Source organism: Gymnogyps californianus, chromosome 2 (genome assembly GCF_018139145.2).
Source record: "Gymnogyps californianus isolate 813 chromosome 2, ASM1813914v2, whole genome shotgun sequence".
NCBI classification, from domain to species: Eukaryota; Metazoa; Chordata; class Aves; order Accipitriformes; family Cathartidae; genus Gymnogyps; species Gymnogyps californianus.
Window position 1 is genome coordinate 143,991,134 of NC_059472.1, and position 19,065 is coordinate 144,010,198.

Below are 19,065 nucleotides of genomic sequence, written 5' to 3' on the forward strand. Positions count from 1 at the left end.
TACTTTTAAAATATGACTCACCCTCTACATTCAAGTATCAAAGTCCTGTTTAAAGTTGGAAAGTGCAAGAAAAGCACAGTTCAAAACATTTCCTCTTGATACAGCCTAGGAGATCAAAATGAATCAACATTTTCACTGTATATATTTTCTGAAACAACTGATGGATTCTTTTCATTCCACAGAATTTCAGGGGCTGAAATACTCTAAGGAGACATTTCTGGAACAGACCGTGTTCCTACATACTACTATTCTTCTGGGGAATTTTTGAGCTGTAAGTCAGGGCTGTAGCCTCCACACTCACATATATCACGCTTTCAGAATCAAGGCACCATCAAAAGGCATTTACCCACACAAACTTTTTCTAAACCTTGTATTAATATTACATTCTGGAATATGCTTCTTCTAAAGCATGGTTACTTGCTACAGTTCTCTGGTCAGGTAACATTCATTTCATTAAAAAAAAAAAAAAAAAAAGGAGAGATTGTAGAGTGAATTTGGTGTAGGCAGACAAATCAGAGCTGGTCAAATTACCAGAGGAACCACCAAATTTCACTGTCTGATGGCAAATGCCCAGCAGCAATGCTGTGCTTCTTAACTTTAACTGAATCCAATTTTCAAGTTGGACTCCTACTGACTGAACAGTTAAACAGCTCTACATCATTTGCCACTTTCTTTGATTTCTACATAATCATGTCTTTAATTTCAGGTGACACTGGCTTTCCACTTGAACTCACCCAGCCAGCCAGCCCGCATCATGGAAGTGCACACCACAGCCTGGCAGAACCCATCCTGTCCATGTGCTCAGCACTCCCATGCAGCTCTTCAGCCACCTTTGCTGCTTAACGCTCACACAATAAAGTTTCTGGGAAAAAACACAAGCCTTTCCTCACACAGTCATCACACTGAAGTATTAAAAAGCCTGCACAGATGTAATCTTCTGTGCGCAAAGCTCTCCTCTGCACTGAATATGCCTCCATCTGAGGAGAGAGATGTGGTTCCATGCTTGGCTGTGGCTCAGCACAGCTGCCGCTGCACGGTTCATCCCTGCAGCAATGATTTCTCCTCCTCAGATTAATGCAAATATTGCAATGGCTTCAGAGGAGTACTATCAGGCAGCATCTGTGGCTACGAAGAGCAAAACTTCATCTGACAGGCCTCTGTGATCCTTTACGCACTCCAAAAAGACATCTCCTCAGAACAGCATATCCATACACTACCCAGGAGGCCACTGGCAAGCCAAAGGGAAGAAGATGACTAGAAGGGCTCAGAAGGCTTTCTTGTCTGAAAGTTTTCCACAATCATAGCAAATTTGACGTAGTTTAAAATAAATTAAAGAAGTCAAAACTAGAGAGAAGAGAGACAGGATGGGAGTCACAGTGATTTTTGGAGACGTTAAATATAGCAGTTTTGGTTAACATGCAAGAAGCCAACAACTATACTGTTTCTAGAAAATACAATACTGAAAAAAGATTATTTAGGGACCAAAAAACTGAACCATATCAGTAGACGAATGAGAAAGAGATATTGTGTAGGAAAACACCACAATCCTGTGTCCAAGAGCCGTGAGCTTGATCCTACTGCATAGTACTGGACTTTACCCTCCACATTCATAGTTATCCAGACTCAGAATAGACATGGACCTGGGCTGGCAACCAAATCATCTGACAACAGCCCAGCGAGCTACTTGCCCTGAAGCAGAAGGGCAGTCTACCAGGGAGGAGAAGCGGCTTTGGCTCAAACCCATGGGAGCCGAAGACAAGGATCCCCATCCTCTCAAGGGAGAGTAACCTGGCGGGAGGCAGCTGCAGTGAAGTGGAAGGACCACAAACCTCAGCAGAGCTGATTTGAGAGGGAAAAGCACGGAGACAACGCTAGCCAGAAGAACCCACAATTTAGGCAGCTGAACCTTCTCAGGTTTTTGAAGGTTTTACACAGTTTGATTGACCTTTAAGCAGTGTTTGACAGGATAACTGTAATAATGTTTTAACAAGCAGAGCCCTAAGAAAAGTTGTTAGTCTTGAGTCACTTAAAGACTGGTATGATTATTGAGAAGACTACAAAAGGGACCTGGAGTACCAGAAGAATAATATAATACCAGATCTACCATGACAGCATAACACATACATCCATAATGGTCTTGTGGCAAACATTTCAGAGTGAATGTTAACTTCATATGTACTTCCTCCATAATTTGGGTAAATCTCAGCAAAATTTATCATGACACTACTTGCAGTGCAACATGCTTCTGCATCATTAATGTGTTATAGCAGACCATTAGGCACAACAGGGGTCCCAAAACAGGTATTCTCAGTGAAACAGTGGCAGAAAGAATATTCAGCCTGATCCTGCACTCAGGGGCACCAACACGGATCAGGAGTGAATATAGATACATTGGTTACCAGAGCTGGAAAGGACTTCTCTATCAGACTTTGCAGTTACTACACTGATCATTGCAACAAGCAAACGTTGGGAAAAATACTTTCTATAAAGATTGTTACATCTGAGCCTTTAAGATCCTTCATGACTGTATGCAAGCCCGTTTTATGAGATTAAGCCATAGCTTTTAGAACTTCTCTCTTTTCAGCTCTGCTATGGCACAAGCAAAAGAAGATAGCACAAAACAAAGATTTCCCATGCAGCCCTTTTACCTAGACTAGGATTTTCAAAGATATCTATGTCGTCTAATCACCCCTCAAAATCTGAGTCCTGATATGATATTTCTGCAACATGAACTCTGAAGCAGCACCTACCAGAGTTTTTTGCTGGACGATTTTTTGGACATACGCATTTACTATCATAACAAATCTCATTATCAAGCAGGGAAAGACTTTCCCTGAAATAAGCTTGCAAAGAAGAATAAATTAGAAATTTGAAAATTTTCTTTGCCTATAAAACACCAAAACACACTATGAATGTATATATTTTATAAAAAGGTGTATCTGAAAGTCCCTCCTACATCAGAAATCAAAGGGCACTCTCAATGCCCTTGCATCATGCGGCAATCTATGGCAAAGTTCGGCTTTCAGCACTTTTCTTCCTCTTCAGGAAGGCAGGACCTGCATCAAGAGTATTGATATTTTAACTGTCATTCACACATTCATAAAATATTGCTAGGTTGGTGAAGTATCTTATCTTTACATGAATACTGCAGAACTGCATACATTGAACATACAGTAAAGTATCACACACATTTTGCCTAATGCCTTATAAACCTTAAGGAAAGAGGGAAAAGAGGCAACAAGGCAGGAAGAAAACCAAATCTGGCAGTAAACCAAATGCATGTTATTACTCACTACAGCCTCAGTCCCAGTTTAGCCTCCTCCCCCTTTGGTTTTGTGATAGGTTGATCAAAAATTGTGCTTAAGTTTCTCCAAGAGACAGCAGTCATTTGATTAAGTGGGCAGAATTTTTGAAATTGGGCAATTTCTCATGACACTTCTCTTTCCAACAGTCATCATCCATCAGTCCCAAACTCTAGAGCTGTTTTATAAGCCCCGCAACAGTCAGAACTCATTTTTTAACCAAAAAAACTACTAACTGTTTGAGCTACCCAACACAGGAACTTATAATACCAACAGAAGTTGACAGCATCAGAACAGAAAGCAAGAATGTTTTAAACGAAGTCAGCAGTTTCAGAAGCACCTGCAAAGAACAGGGATATCCTGTTCGAAGATTAGAGCGAGAGGCCAAGAAGTCAGAGAATCCAATAGCAAAGAATAGGCAACCCCTGAGTAACTAATGACGATTTCAACTCCAAGTGCAAGCAGAGCTATGTGAGCTCAGCATGACAAGCAGAGCTTCTCTGCAACTGATTGTTAGCAATAAGAAGTTATTTAAGAAACCTGTAAGCCATGCTTCCAAATCGACGTATGGAATTGTATCATTTGGTCACAAACAATTCAGAAAAGCAGACTGTGGAAGACAAATAAATACTTTGCTGAAAACTACTGAGTCACTCTGGACTACAAACAACATGTACTTCTATCTCCAGACACAGCTCAGTCCTGAAGCCCCTTCACACCAGGCTCCCTACAACCAGGTCAGCCCTTTTACTCTCTCAGGAGGAGTCCAGCGTACCTTCACGACAACTGGCAACAAGCAAGTGATAAACAGGTTGAGAAACAGAAGTTGCTATAGTATGAATGCTTTGCACAGCCAGCAGAGATGAATGAATCTATGCCCATAGCAGGTCATTGAGTCAGCACCTTGTTCCCACTGAAAATCAAAGCAAATCTCCCAAATTTCCACATCAACACCTAGATATATCAAAATTGTATAATGCAATGAAAGCCACAAGAGGAACAATGTTGTCCCTCAGCTTGTGTGTGCAGGCCTATTAGCATGACCACAAAGTGCTGGCCTCAAGGAGAACTGGGACCCTTCTCCGCTGGCACTGAGTGGCAGTCTCCAGCTGGGAGCAAGATCACTATTAAGTTACACTTAGGATTGAGGGAAGGCATCTGTTGGGTGAAGGCATGTAGAGATCTCGTACTCTAATCTCCAGCTGGAAAATGAATCTCATCTTCGTAATCAGAACATTTGATCCACTGAAATTATTAAGAAAAAGGTCCTCCAAATCAGGTGTTGACGTAGAGTACAAACTCAAGTTTGTAAAGACATACTTTGTGCTCTGTTTTGCTCTCCTTCACAGGTGGAAAAACAAATACAGGCAGTGGGGAGGAATGCTTACACATTCCCACATTTTAATGAAGAACATGCCTGCACAGTATTGACTAAAGGAAAGTATTAAGAAACTTGAGATTTCCCATGTGCTTCTTACAATACCAAAATATGGCTCAAGGTATAGAGTTAAAAGGTTCGTTACAAACGTCCACAGTAGGAACTTACTTTCTTTTAAACACAAAAATCTTAGCTTAGCCTTCACTGAATGTCCCTGCCATAGAGGACGTTCATCTTCTAATAGGCTTATTTATGCTACAGTAAATTAAGTGTCCATTGCTAGGATCCTGGATTGCACTAATGATAATATTAATATTAGCATATTCTCAGATATATCTTATATTGATTACTCTTTAGATTAAGTGCTGTGCAGCTGCTAATAGGCCCCCTTTGGGGAACAGAGAAATTGAAATACAGGAATGTCATGGATACTGGTAGTGACTCTATTCCGCAGTGGAATTAAAAGCAGAAACCCAAAGTCACGTGAATTCTCCAATGTCCACTATATACTGTACGTTAAAACATTAATGACATGAATATATAATAGCCTACATTTGCCTTGTGCTGTGCTCTGAAGTCCAGCAATCTTGGACAACTATAACTGTGAGTGAGTACGTTGATTTTGTTTCTTAAGCAATTACATTCTGGGTTTCTAGGATGAGTATATAGACTATTTCCTTTACTACTTAATAGTAAAGCATGCATGTAGAGAAGTCACTCAATAGTTAAGGCAATGGCCCAAAAATCCCAAAACAAAGAAACAAAATAAAGGAGGTTGCTACAGAAAAACCTCAACAAATGCTGAAAAAACCCATAGATTTTTAGAAATCTGCCAGCCTTCACTTCCCAGTCACTTCTGCCTTCAATTCCCTTCTTTCACGTCCTTTTCTTGTATTACACTCCTCTGGCTCAACTCCATCATAAGCCTGTTGTGAAACTCCTGATCTGCAAAGGCCACGCTTTGCTTCTGCTTTGCCCTGAACGACCATCTTCATTTCCCTTTGTGCAATTCCAGACTCAGGCTTGCATCCCTCTTGTACAACTTCTGCCCTTTCTGCAGCTAAAGCTTTCATCCAGGAATTAAAGGAATCTGATCCGATTTAATGCGACTTCCTTCTCTCCAGCTTATCTCTCTCTCTCCTTTTATCTTTATCCAATTCATAACACAATTACATTGTTTTACATTAATTCAACAGCCACAGCCTCGTTGTCTAGTCCTCTGACTGTACCATCCCATTCAGGTATCTTCGCTTTTCTAGACACGGCTGCTTGTCCTTCAGCCATCAGAGATCTTCTTGAATGCTTCAACCTCCTCCAAGAAGCATCCTCCCTAAACTAATCCACAAGGCCATTAGCTTTGGTTTGAAATCTCTGTTCAAGACCAGTTTTTCTAACTCTGATACACAGCTGTCCAAAGACTACTAGCAATGAATAGGACATAGAGACAGTCAGAGCATATTCAATCAAAAAACAAACTAATACATATGAAAATTTTATTGATGGAGAGTGCAGCTCTGTTCCCCTACCCTTTATATGCCACTGATCTCAGACTGTTAACTCTTCAGGGCAGGCATGGGTATCTCTTCATGGGTGAGCAGAATCCAGCACTCCACATCTTTATACTTCATGTGACTTTTACCGGGCACCCAAAAGCAACCATAAAAGTTAACTCAGTTAGCCCGTAACTTTGATAAGCATTCTGGCAGAGAAAAGGGTGTTGTTTTTTTTATGGGATGCTAGACTTTAAGAGTCAGGATATTAAATTACTCAACTGCAACAGTTAACACTATTACTGCAAAACTACCTTCCTAAATGCAGCTTCTACAAAACTTCAGTTAAGCAAAGGCAGCCACGCTGCTGGTCCATTACTGCCGAGCTGACTCAGATCTCCGGGCAAGGGATGCAGTATCCTGCAATTAGGATGTAACCATGCCCTGTGCGAGAAGCACAGAAAATCGGTACTGCTCCACTCAGTTTGGCCTGCTTTCACTTCGAAATTTTCTTCCTCCAAATCACTGCCAGCTACTGCATCCTTCAGTGGGTAACAACCATCAGATACCATGGCAGAGGCCATGGGTATTTTAAGCAGCAGAGGGAAACTTCTTGATCAGGAGGAAAAGTTGCTGTTGCACGCAGAGCTTTACACATGGAAGCTCAGTTTAGCCTAGAGACTGTTGTGAAAGAAATGTGTTTAACCCTTTTTAACACACTAGTGTTACTTCTTTTCTGGTTGGAGCAACATTAATACTAACAACTTAACTAAATGAGGATGACTTTAAAATTTTTTATGAGCATGAGATTTGGTGAATAAAAGTTGAGACATTCAGAAAAACAAAACCCATTAATTAATGGTTTGTTCTGTAAGACCAATATTTGAATCCTAATACTAGATCCAAACGCAACCATTACTACTTTTTAAACAGACATGTCATAAAGTGTTTGAACTTGTAAGTGTCCCAGGGTCTTCAAAGAATCCTGAAATGCTGAGAGCATTTTTTAAGCAAAGCACCCATTTTGGAACTTTTAGAATCCTATTTTATTGTACTGTAAATATGGCCTTCACATCTGAAAAATCTTTACATAGAACAAGTTACATTCAGAGGCAAATAAATATGCTATGAAGAGACTGTTTATTATTTAACTATAGAAAAAGAATGCAAGCTGTCAGTGCTTATACTTTACGGATTATAAAAAAGAAATCTGAGATAATCTTTTTCAGTGATTTTGTTTCTTAAACGGACAGTAGTCAATTGGAAAAGGAGGAAACAGAGGCCTGCAATTAGTCTTGGACGTCAGCAGTTACCTCAAATGCACAAATTTTTTACGTTCTTCATCTATAATAGCATAGCCTCAGTATTTTTTCCCCTTAGATGTAACAGCCTCAAATATGACGCTTAGTGATCAAGATTAAAATCACTGTATTTTAATATAAATCTGGGTGGCTGTTTGTTAAAAGCTATAGGGATTGGTCTTCACGTAACAGAAATCTGAAAACATACCCCAGTTTGGGTAGTAATACGTAAGTTAAATTGCAACGTTAAGTTCACACGTTATATTTCAAGCAATTCCCTTCCGATTTCCAATTTCTATTTTTAAAAACACATCCGAGTCCCCAGAACACAAACCCGCCCTGCCCACGCTTCAGCCAGAAGCCGAAATTAAGCCACAGCCTTTCCACTCCAGCTGTCGCAAAGGCATCGCAACTTTCATTTTGTGGCTCCCCGAGCCCACCGGCAGCCGCAGGCAGCGGGCTCTGCCTGCCCGGAGCACCCGCTGACGGCCGGGGGAGGGAATTAACAGGCGCGGGGACCATTTTAACTAATTTGGGCGCTGCTGCAGTAGGACTGGCATTCCCAGCGGTCCTTCGGGAAAGCGAGCCGCGCGTCTCACCGAGCAACGCTTTACAACAAGCGTTATCCTTTAGCAGTGAAAACACGCTTGGGGGAGGGGTGCGGGTGAGACACCGCACCGCCGCCTCCGCTGCGTTTGGGGAGGGGGCTCCTCACCCCCCCACCGGGGCTGCCAGGCCGCGGCGGCAGGTGCCCGGGGCTGCCCGCGGCTCCCCCCCCCCCCCCGCCCGGCGCCTACCTGTGTCCGCGCCGCGCCGCTCCGCACCCGCGTGCTCAGCGCCGGCCGCCGCGCCCCGCCGCCGCCCTCGCCGCCGCCGCCGGAGACCAGCCGCAGGGGCCTGATGCTCTCTCGCTCCGCGAAGCGGCTCTCGCCCCGCCGCCCCGCTGTCGCCGGCCCGGCGCCTCCTGGGCAGGGGAGAGGCACCCGTCACCCCGGCTGCGCCCTCGCCCCGGCGCGCAGGCTGGAGCGGGGGCTCCGTTTCCACGGGGCTCCGCAGCGGCCCTCGGCGCAGCATCCCCCCCCCCCCGTCCCTGTCCCCACCGCCGCCGCCGCCACCCCAAGCGCGGCGGCGCTGCCCCGCGGCCGCGACTCACCTGGGGCAGCGGGCAAGGCGCAGAGCGCCAGGGAGAGAAGGCAGGCGGCAGCCCGCATGGCGCTGCCCGCCGCCCCGCTCGTCCGCCGTGTGCCGCCCCGGCTTCCGCCGCCGTGCGCCGCCGGCTCCGCGCCTGTACGGGGAAGGGGGGGGCGGGGGGGTGCGGGGCCGCGGCTGCCGCGGGGCCGGGGCTGCCGAGCTCCGCCCCGCCGCCGCCGCCGCCACGCCGAGCCCCCTGCGAGGGAAGGAGATGGCGAGAGCCGGCGAGGCTCCCCGCAGAGCCCGCTTGGAAGAGGGAAGTGCTGGGAAATGTAGTCGTTTTCCAGGGCGTGAGGGACCGCTGCGAGACCGGAGGGGAAGCCCCGGAGCCAGGGGAGCGCCGCAGAGCGTCCGCAGCCGCCCCCGCCCCGTGGGGCAGCCCCGGTACCGCCCTGGCCCGGTGCCGCCCTGGCCCGGGGCTAAGGGAACCTCCGCTGCAAAACTTGCGTTCACTGTCAGCCCGTCCTGCCGGGTGAAGGCGGGGGCCCTCTGCGGAGGCAGCCGGAGCGTTTTCCCTCCCTGCTCGTACTGCCCCCCGCCCCTCCTCTGATGGGCTTCTGCCGCCAGCCCCTCTCTCCTCCCTTACGTGTGCCTTTTCAGAGCAAACCTCCATTTCCTTCTCTTATGACCTTTTTTCTTCCTTTCTTAAATTTCCACTCCCTCCCCGCTTTCTCCACTGGACTAACACTGAAAGAGAGTTGAAAAGGATTACAACGCAGAATCATTCATTTAAAGTTACAACACGCACTCCTGGACTAAGCAAGAGGCAAAAGCGAGGCCAAAGCAAGAGGCAGAAGTGTCAAGGAGTCGCCACGATGTCCGTTCCCCGAAACCCGAGGATTATTCTCCCTCAGCAGAGGGGTGGCTGCATCTGCAACCCAATTCTACACTCCCACCTACCGGGAAGCCGAGGGCAGCAGTACCGCCTGGCAGCACTGTGTATCTCACCTTTCCCAACTACATTTCTTTATGAAAATGGGACAAGAGTGGCAATTGTCTAAGGCACCCCTTCCCCCATCGTCTTCCGAAGTGGCAATAGGAAGGATTGCCATGGCGCACAGTTAAGGTGAGTCAAGAGAGGAGGAGGAATGTCAGAGCAGCACAGTGGCAGATGCAGCTCGATACCAACCCATGGAAGAGAATACGAGGTCAAACTACCCACAGCAAGGTTTTGCACCAGTTGTAAGCACATAATAAAGAGGTGGCATCACAGTAAATGGCACTGAAAGCTGCTGCTTATTATAGTCTGGAAGACGAAAAGAACAAAAAAAAAATCTGTTTTCATAATCTTAAAACCATTATGCGGATCAATATGAATTGCATTGCTTGCACTGGCAACAGCCAGGACACCTGACACCTCCATTTCTGCTCTTAGGAGCATTTCAGCCCACCGGGCTGCCTTCCGTGGGCTCCCCCATGGGAGGGACCATGCTCTGGGCACCCCGGCATCAGCAGCCGCTGCCTGCACCCCTCAGGGAGCCACCCGCCGGGGAAGGCCAGGGCTCCCGGCCTGATCTTTCTGTAGGTCTTACCTTACGTACATAGATCATCTGATTAAGGGAAGCAATTAGAGGACAGATGAAGGAAATTAAGTTTCTCACAGTTTGTTTCCACGATATAAAAACAGACAAAACGACGGTTCAACAAGCTGAGGATGGGAGCAAGACAGGCACTTTAAGAGCACAATATTGCATCTGGAAATAGGTATCAACTTTGAGGAGAAAGTGACTAATAAGTTTTGTGCTGTCGTGCTTACACTGCAGTCATTACACTACAGGCAAGATGGAATTATTACCTCAAAGTATCCATTAAATCCTCGAGCAGTTGCTGAAACAGCACACAATTAGCTTACAAAACTCTGCTGCAGTGTATCAAAAGGACCACAGGTGGGGTGGGTAAAGAAAATGAAAGTGCTATTTATAGAAAGAAAAATCAGTACTATAGTATGATGTTTCAATCTTTTTTCAAAAATCATAAATCCTTACATTTCAGACTGCAACCAACCTCTACAGTTATTTCAGTTAGACCAAAATGTCCCCACTGGCACGCTATTTCATGGCTTCTTCTGTCAGTATTTCTGTGAGAATTCATGACATTGGGTATATATACCAGTTGTGCTGTAGATACACAGTACACTCATTTCCTGGATCAGTACATCATACATTTATTTTTTCTCTTGCCATTACCATTGTCCAGATTTGGTGCAGATATCACACATGGAAAGTTCACCAACCCAGCACCAGCCAAGGCACAGCTGCCTTAAGCTAACGACTACAAACGCAGAGTTTTATCCCATCTGTGGGCTCAGGGGATGGGGTGAGGTATGATGAGAGTAGCTTCATAAATACAGCACTGTTTTAGTATGCCAACTCTATTTTGGTCAAACTCTTCACTAATTTTAAGAATAATTTTTAAAACTGTTTTTAGAAATATAGCCAACTAATACAAAGATAAAGGCATTTTAAAAGTATGTGTGGTAGAAGTGATTAGCCAAACAGAGCTGACAAAGTTTTTATGTCCCTCTCCTTGCAAACCTCTTGTGTTTACATCCTTCTACCATTTGCCTAGGAAAACACTTCTATGATAAATGCCGAACATTAATTTGAAAGAGAAGGCTTAAATAAATTGCAGAAATTTTCTATATCAGATTGAAGGATCTAAATCACAATGAAGGAAATCCTGATCTGCATGTCTGAAGTCCCTTTTTATTGTACATGTTGATTAGAAATGGGTGATTAGAAATGGATGATTTGACAGGCTTAATCCTTCAGAGAAATAATATTTTAATTTATTGATGGCTTTTCCAGGTTCATTTGGGAAATCAGGCAGAGAATGTCGATATTCACTTCCGAGTCTTACCTCACTGGAAGCTCCTTGACCGTGCTTAGGACTGTGGCAGACGGTCCACCTGTGAGCAATGAGCTCTTTCACATCCTGGGGCAGATTTTTTAATTCTTCCAGCAAATCATAGAATATCTCCAGTTGGAAGGGACTCATAAGGATCATTGAGTCCAACTGCCTGCTCCTCGCAGGACTGCCTAAAACTAAACCATATGGCTAAGCACGTCATCCAGACGCTCCTTGAACTCTGACAGGCTTGGTGCCATGACCACTTCCCTGGGGAGCCTGTTCCAGCGAGCAACCACGCTTTCAGGGAAGAACCTTTTGCTACTGTCCAACCTGAACTTCTCCTGACGCAGCTTCATTCCATTTCCTCGTGTCCTATCTCTGGTCACCAGAGAGAGGAGATCAGCACCTCCCCCTCCGCTGCCCCCCTTGAGGAAGCTGTAGGCTGCGATGAGGCCACCCCTCAGCCTTCCCTTCTCCAAGCTGAACAAACCAAGTGACCTCAGTCGCTTCTCATAAGTCCTGCCCTCGACACCTTTCACCGTCTTGGTCACCTCCTCTGGACACACTCTAATAGTTTGATGTCCTTCTTATATTGAGGCGCCCAAAGAAATCGGTGTTTGCAAACGAAAGCCAGCTTTCCAACGTTCATTCTCTTGCCAGTTAACATTCTATGGAATTTTATTACACTGAAAATTCAGGCCAATTCTTTTTTAAATGAGCAATAACAGCTCTACCCTATGTTGCAACATGTCTTCACGACTTGCCAAACATAACGAGCATATTCTATATGTGTCTGAACACAATTGCAGAAAAATGAAGCCTGAAAAACATATGCCAATATTTCAATATCAGGAGAAAGTGAAAAAAATGTGATTTATAAGTAGATATTCAGCTTTTGATTTACCATAGGTATTCCAAAGATTATTTGTGAACCATAATAAATTAAAAGTCATAATTTAACACTTAAATTTAACATCTAAGTGTTACCTCTCTCCTTTCCACAGAAAATAAGAAAGATACATGGACTAAACAGCTCTGTTAACATTGTACTTCTAATTTATTTGGGATATTCTTGAAAATTACCTCCCAGTTGTACAACCTAAGCTTTACTGTAATCACTACAGTAAGTAGTGATGACTGCAATCATGATTTACTGCCTGAAGTTCTGAAGAAATTAGCCTACTTTAAAATGCTGGAAGAGCAACACATTTTTAAATGCTAAAAAACCTATAGAAAATGCTCTGTATTTTTATAATTTTGATAAAATCTAAATTTTCTGCTTTGAGGAATACACAATGGAGCCTTGTGTATGCATAGACATGATGGAAAAATAACACAGACTCCAATTACAGAACATTACAGCAACTTAATACTGTGGAAAGTATAACTCTTCTCTCCACACACAGCAGCTTTTGTTTTCTCAAATATAATAGATTGTAACTGAAATCTAGGGTGCTTTTTAACAAACACATTCTCAGTGGTCGATATTCAATCATGATTTATTAAGTTTATAAAGACATATTAAGACTTTTTCCTGATAAAAGCCAGATCTATGAATATTTTGTAATTGTCTCTATTCATCTGGCCACCTATTACCATAAGTGTACTGCCCTAAATGTTTCCATGTGAAAAACACATTTACATTCTGAATACATGGTAATTACATTTTCTTGTATCAGGACCAGTTACATGTCCAATCATTTTGACTGCATGATTGTACAGCAGTGACCTTTTTGACTAATGTACATAAAAACATTTGACTGCTGGTTATTTAGTTCAGAGCATGAATATTACCTCAAAACAGGAAGCATGTGCAATTGTAATCTAAACATAGGGCACACCACACAGAATCCGTTTTGCCATTAAATTGGAGGTACAGCCAGATCTGGAGCATTGCGCCGGCCATTTCCAGCGGGGACATTGCAAGGTTCAGAGAAAGACAGTGACAGAAACCAGAAAGATCAGGATTGTTCAGGACGGCAATGAACAGACAGGAACACAATAAAATGTTATATAGGTGGTACAGGGAAAGTAAGCTGGTGCTTTCTGTTCTTCCGGCGGCATGGTGCGTGAATAAGATGACAGTCAGTTGAACTAAAACCTGGTAAATTCAAAGCTGATAAGAAGAAATATGCTTTTGTTCAACAACTAGTTAGTACATTGAAGTCTTGGGCTGTACTTTTGAATTACTTTCAAGATTCTCAGTGTCAAGAGGGACAGGACGTTCTTATGGACTGAAAGAACAACTGGACCTGCAGCGATGAACAGCCAGTTTTGGATAGGAGTGCTTCCGGCTTTGTCCAGTTTTTTCATTCCAAGTTTATAAATAGGGTTTTTTTGGTTGGGGGTTTCATTCTGCACAGGATCCTTTTTGCACTTCTTGTGACTGCTGCTCGCCACTCTTGGAATTAGGAGATTGGGCTGCATAACTACAAGTATGGTTTAGTATTGGCAGTTTCTCAGAAAGTCTGGTGACATAAAGAAAGCTAAGGTTTTTATCTATCAAATAAAAAAAAGAATCATTTGGCTCAGTGGCAAGTGGTTTGGAAATCAGGGCACCAGCAAAGTAACAAATGTTCAGAGATCTCATGTATGTTTTACAACATAGAAAACTTGCATTCACTTAGGAGCTTCCAGGTTAGATCTTCTGTAGTAACCCTTAAAGTACGTCAGGCAAGTTAGTTGCTAAAATTATCCTCAGAAACAAGCTAAACAGCTACTCAACTAAGCCAATCTGAATGCAGGATACAGGATGAGATTCATGCATCTTTCTGTGGCCGGAAGACTCTCCTTTTCCAAGGGCCATGAAGCTTCTGAGGCTCAAGTACCCCACTTACAGACCTTGTACCTGAAAGATGAACCCCACGTGACATCTGCTGGTGGTGTGCCTGCACCTGAAATGCGAGACCCACATCCAAATTCCTACTCTGCCTGGTGGTTTGAACCACAGAAGTGACTACCATCATTTGGCAGTTGACTTCCACGGCTCTCAACCTCTATTCTACTGGAGTATCATGTTGCAAAACTGTTCTGAAGGTCACAGAGAAAGCCCAGGTTTTAAAGCCCAGCTATCTACATATTCAAAGAATATTGGAGACACTGAATCTTGAAGTGAGATCCCTCCTCAACTAAAAAAAAAAAATAATTAAAAAAGGGATTAAGTCTGACAGACACCAGAATCTACAGCTGCTTTATCCCAAATGAAATTGGACTCCACCCAAACACCTGCTTTACATCCCAGATCTTTTTATGGTGCTATATCTGGGATGCTCAGCATTTATTTTGGATAGCTGCATTCTCTAAAGCGAATACACTGTTGATTATCAGAAGCCAAACAGTAACATTTACAGAATACGCGGTAAAAAACCCCAAATATTCATCTCATATCACCTTCAGAGATGTTAATCTGGTTAATGAACTCAGTTCACACTTACCTTCACTCTGCTACAGGTATCAGTGGTGACATTATTACTGGTTGGTATTACCAATGGTATTTACCTTTACTTATGCTTGCATTTGATAGCATAAACAATCTCCTTACATGGTCCAGAGGACTAGTTATGCTAAGAAATAAATTTTAGCATTCAATTTCTAGACCACCTACATATATTCTGTGTAAATAAGCTGTACAATTGCTCTGGATCAATTGGCTGCTAAAATTTCCCCTCATTTGTCTTCAAGAGTGGGGATTAGAGGCATACAGAGGTTACAGCTAAATTTGAGTGGCAGTAAGCACTTGAAAGAAAATAGCATATTTTTCAGAAAAATATTTTCATGAGATGAAACACAATAGAAAAAATGAGAGGTATAAAGGGGACTCTATCTCCTGCCGTGATGCAAGTAACATCCAAACTACTTAGTCACCCAAGAAGGATATAAACACTTGTTCACATTTGTTTGTCATTTTATTTTACACTTCACTATTTCAGGAATTGCCCATAATTCTTAATATAATCTAATTGCATGTCTTAAAAATCTCAGATACGGAGCATCTACAGAATGAAACCAGGGCAAGGAAATTATTTCCGCCTTTGGGTAGACACAGTGTAAGACCAAGACAGACTGTGATTTGATGCTACTGTGGCATCAACTATCAACGTGATCAAAAAGCCCAGCATGGGCAGCCTTTATCAGCCCTTGGTGCTTATCAGCCAACGGCCCAGAGGTCACACAGACCATATAGCTCACAAAGATTCTCCAACTGGGAAGCACAGGGGGATTCATATTTTCATCCCGTGTCCACATACCCCACTGTAACTACATCAGGCAGAACAGCTACCATTCTTTCATCATTCCTGCACTCGGAGACTGCCACAAGAGCTTCAGAGATACCATCACCAGTTACATTAGCCAAGTCCTTCAGAGCTGAGGCTCTTCAGAGTGCAGGATGAAGGCACACACACCCCCCACAGGTGGATCTAAGGAGTCATATGCCTTGCAGTCATATAGGGCAGAAGATAACCCAGAACAACGACAGCACGAATGGATAACTGAAGCGTGCCCTTCTGTTGCAAGCTTGAAGTGGAACATGGATTCGATCCCCTCCATGCACACTGGCAACCCCTGAAGGACAGATGTTAACATGCCCAGTGCTCCTCAGGTTGTAACTACCTTTCCCCCAACTCCAAAGGGGAAGGCCGGCTTTTCAGTCACCTACCTGTCGCTTTGCATCAAGTCTTCTGTAGTTGGGCAAGAGAGATTACTGCTTGCCAATCCTGCTGCTGAGCGTAGGGCTTACCTGAGCACATGAAACTCAGAAATTATTGCAGAACTTCCTTATGTGTGCGTGGTCTCAGAGTCACTAATCCCCACTATCACCATATACCCATATGAATATCTACATGTACACCCATAGGCATATGCACGCACACAGCAGCATTCCTGATCCTTGGGAACTCTGTCCTCTCAGCCACACTATAGATTTACCTGAAGAGAAACATTTCTGTTTCAGATGAACACATACCCTGCAGCGAAGTCACAGGCAGTGGTTGGGCACCCACTGCAAAGATACCAAACCAAACTCGGTGCAGGCGTAACCAAAGTAAAACACTACTTATTCTAATGCTTTATTTCTAAAAGTAGATTTCAACAGCTGTATTTCTTTTGATGTTGTTACTACCATCCCAACTTTGCATTGTGTAGCTAGTTTCCATTTTAAAAGTCTTTACTGAAAATTATTTTGCTCTCTCCCATGGTAATGAAACAAAGTGGGTCTGAACAGATCAGTTAACAACTCATCCTCACACTGAAGTACCAAACCAGTATAGTGTCTGCACAGGCATTCAGTAACAGGACATGCGTGTGCATGCACATGCCTTCTATTTTAACATTTTAAAGATCATGCTAAAATATTTTGCATCCCCAGAAACGTGCTTGCCACACCTATGAGAAAGCAACAGTAATGGTCACTGGGCCACAGGATAATCACTTAAATAAGAGCACTTTTATAATATAAAAGTCTAGGGGATTTTTTTTTTCCCCCAATAAGAGTTTAAACTGAAGTAGTGTCTGTTCTACACAAATGTTAAAGCTTTCACTTTTTTGTAACAGTAAAGATTTGGGTGCTTCATTAAAATTTTGAATCCCACACTGTGTATAGGTGTATGCTGCAGACAGCACAGGAATATAGCTTCAAGTTTCTCTAACCATCACAAAAAGGAAACAACAATTAGTCTATTAACAACTGGTTTTGAACAGAATATAAAAATTACCTACACCAGCTTCTCAAATTCACAGAAAGCAAGACAATCAAAAAAATGAAGTGCACTAGAAGAAATTCATGTACCTATGAAGAGGAGTTTGAACTGTAATTATATACTATGTAATTATCACAAAGATATACTTACAGATAAAATGCACTTCTAATGCTAAACCTTTATTCTAGTCACTATAGAGGTACTTGTGGTAGTGTTTGTCTGAACTGCTTGACATTTCTCGGAATCCCTGCCACATATTTTGAAAATGCTCATTCTGTTCTCTGGGAGGAAGCCAGACACGGACAAATGTTCTAATAACTAGCCTTCCATATTTAATTATTTTTTCAAATAGTAATATAATTCCTTTTAAATTTTTGTAAGGCCTTTTTAAAAAAAAAACAAGCTTCAAAGATAATGAAAATCGCACACAACATGCTGAATAAATCTGTTTTAGAAATAGTTAATAGGCTTACTGTGGCTTGTGATGCTATCTGAACATATTACATACAAAGGGGACTCTCAGCACGCTCTAATGTGACCAGTCATCTGCACACAAAATGTGCATCATGACTAAAAGTGCTTTTTGCAACCAGTAGCAGTGGCTCCATCTTGTTCTGCATTACAATGAGTAGCCTTCATATTTTAATGACAAATCTCTGAGGTTTTTTCCCTTAAGATTCTAAAGCCAGATTCCAATGTGTTCAAATCTCTTCTTTGCAGTGCCCATTGAGCTAACATGTTCTCATATTGCATCTAATCATATGCAAAACATACACATCAGTTATCTGATGAGTAGATTTACTAATGTTAACTACCTCTCCCCTTAACATTTAACTATTGCAATAACCTTTACATATATAAATAACCAAGTATATACATTCCGGTTGGATGGAGGCCACCACACCAACTAAGAAGAGTATGTGTCTCAGGGATGGGAGGAGGGAGATGTCTGCAAGAGATACCTACTAACAGATTGTTGCAATATGTTAGGGGAAAAAAATGCAAGTTTTTCTTAGACATTCCTTCGGTACTGAACCAAAAGCTAAAAAAACAAACCAACAAAAAACAAACAAACAAAAACATTCTCAAGAGAAGAAAAATGGACAAGCACTTGTTCCTAAAATAGATTGCATTCATCAAATCAGAGAGCAATCCTTCTATCATTAAAGTGTCACTCAAAACGAAGAACAAAGTAATTGCTTCAATGTTCTACTTTAAAGCCCCATTCCTAAAACACCACATATTGGTAAATTACAGGCAAAATATATATATAGACATACATATTCAAGATCAACTCTTTTTAAAATGTTAATTTTTCTCATTTCTGTAATGGCTTTCTATATAATTTTCTTGATGTGAATCCAGATCAGAAGAAACTATACATCAAGCTAGAAGTGACCAGTAAGATGGAGAGACCAAAAGCAGTTCTTACCAGACTGCACAGGCAATTATATGAACAGTGGAATAAGAAACGTCACCTTTAAGGTGACAGCAATGCCCTAAGAAGCTACTTTCATCATTAAGCTTCCAATTCATATGCTCTTTAAAGAAAAGTAATTTTATGTCATTTTCCTCACCCATTCATGCACACCAAGAAGCTTTACCTATCCCTCGTAGAAAATACCCTGTAAAGGACAGACAATAGTACGCAATGACTGAAAGCACTTTAACCATAACAACACTGACAGAGTAAGTTTGAGAATATTACATGGGCAAGAGATAAAAAAAGCAAACAAGTAATTTATGCAAAAATTAATGAGAGTAATTTCTGCTGGTTTGGATCTCTTATATGACCTTAAGGCACTTGTATTTATTAATAAAGCTTTGCAATTACCTCCTGTAATTCCATATCCATGC

General features: G+C 42.6%; 1 protein-coding gene across 1 annotated transcript in view; it reads right to left on the minus strand.

Moving 5' to 3' along the window:
* Positions 1-8,682, minus strand: part of ADAM22 (ADAM metallopeptidase domain 22) — a 135,211-nt gene extending 126,529 nt beyond the window's left edge. The window contains exons 1-2 of the mRNA XM_050890839.1: positions 8,625-8,682; positions 8,269-8,432 (exon numbers count right to left, since the gene is read on the minus strand). Of these exons, the coding sequence (XP_050746796.1) occupies positions 8,269-8,432; positions 8,625-8,682 (222 nt within the window). The remainder of the gene's footprint in view (positions 1-8,268; positions 8,433-8,624) is intronic.
* Between the last annotated feature and the right edge of the window lie 10,383 nt (positions 8,683-19,065).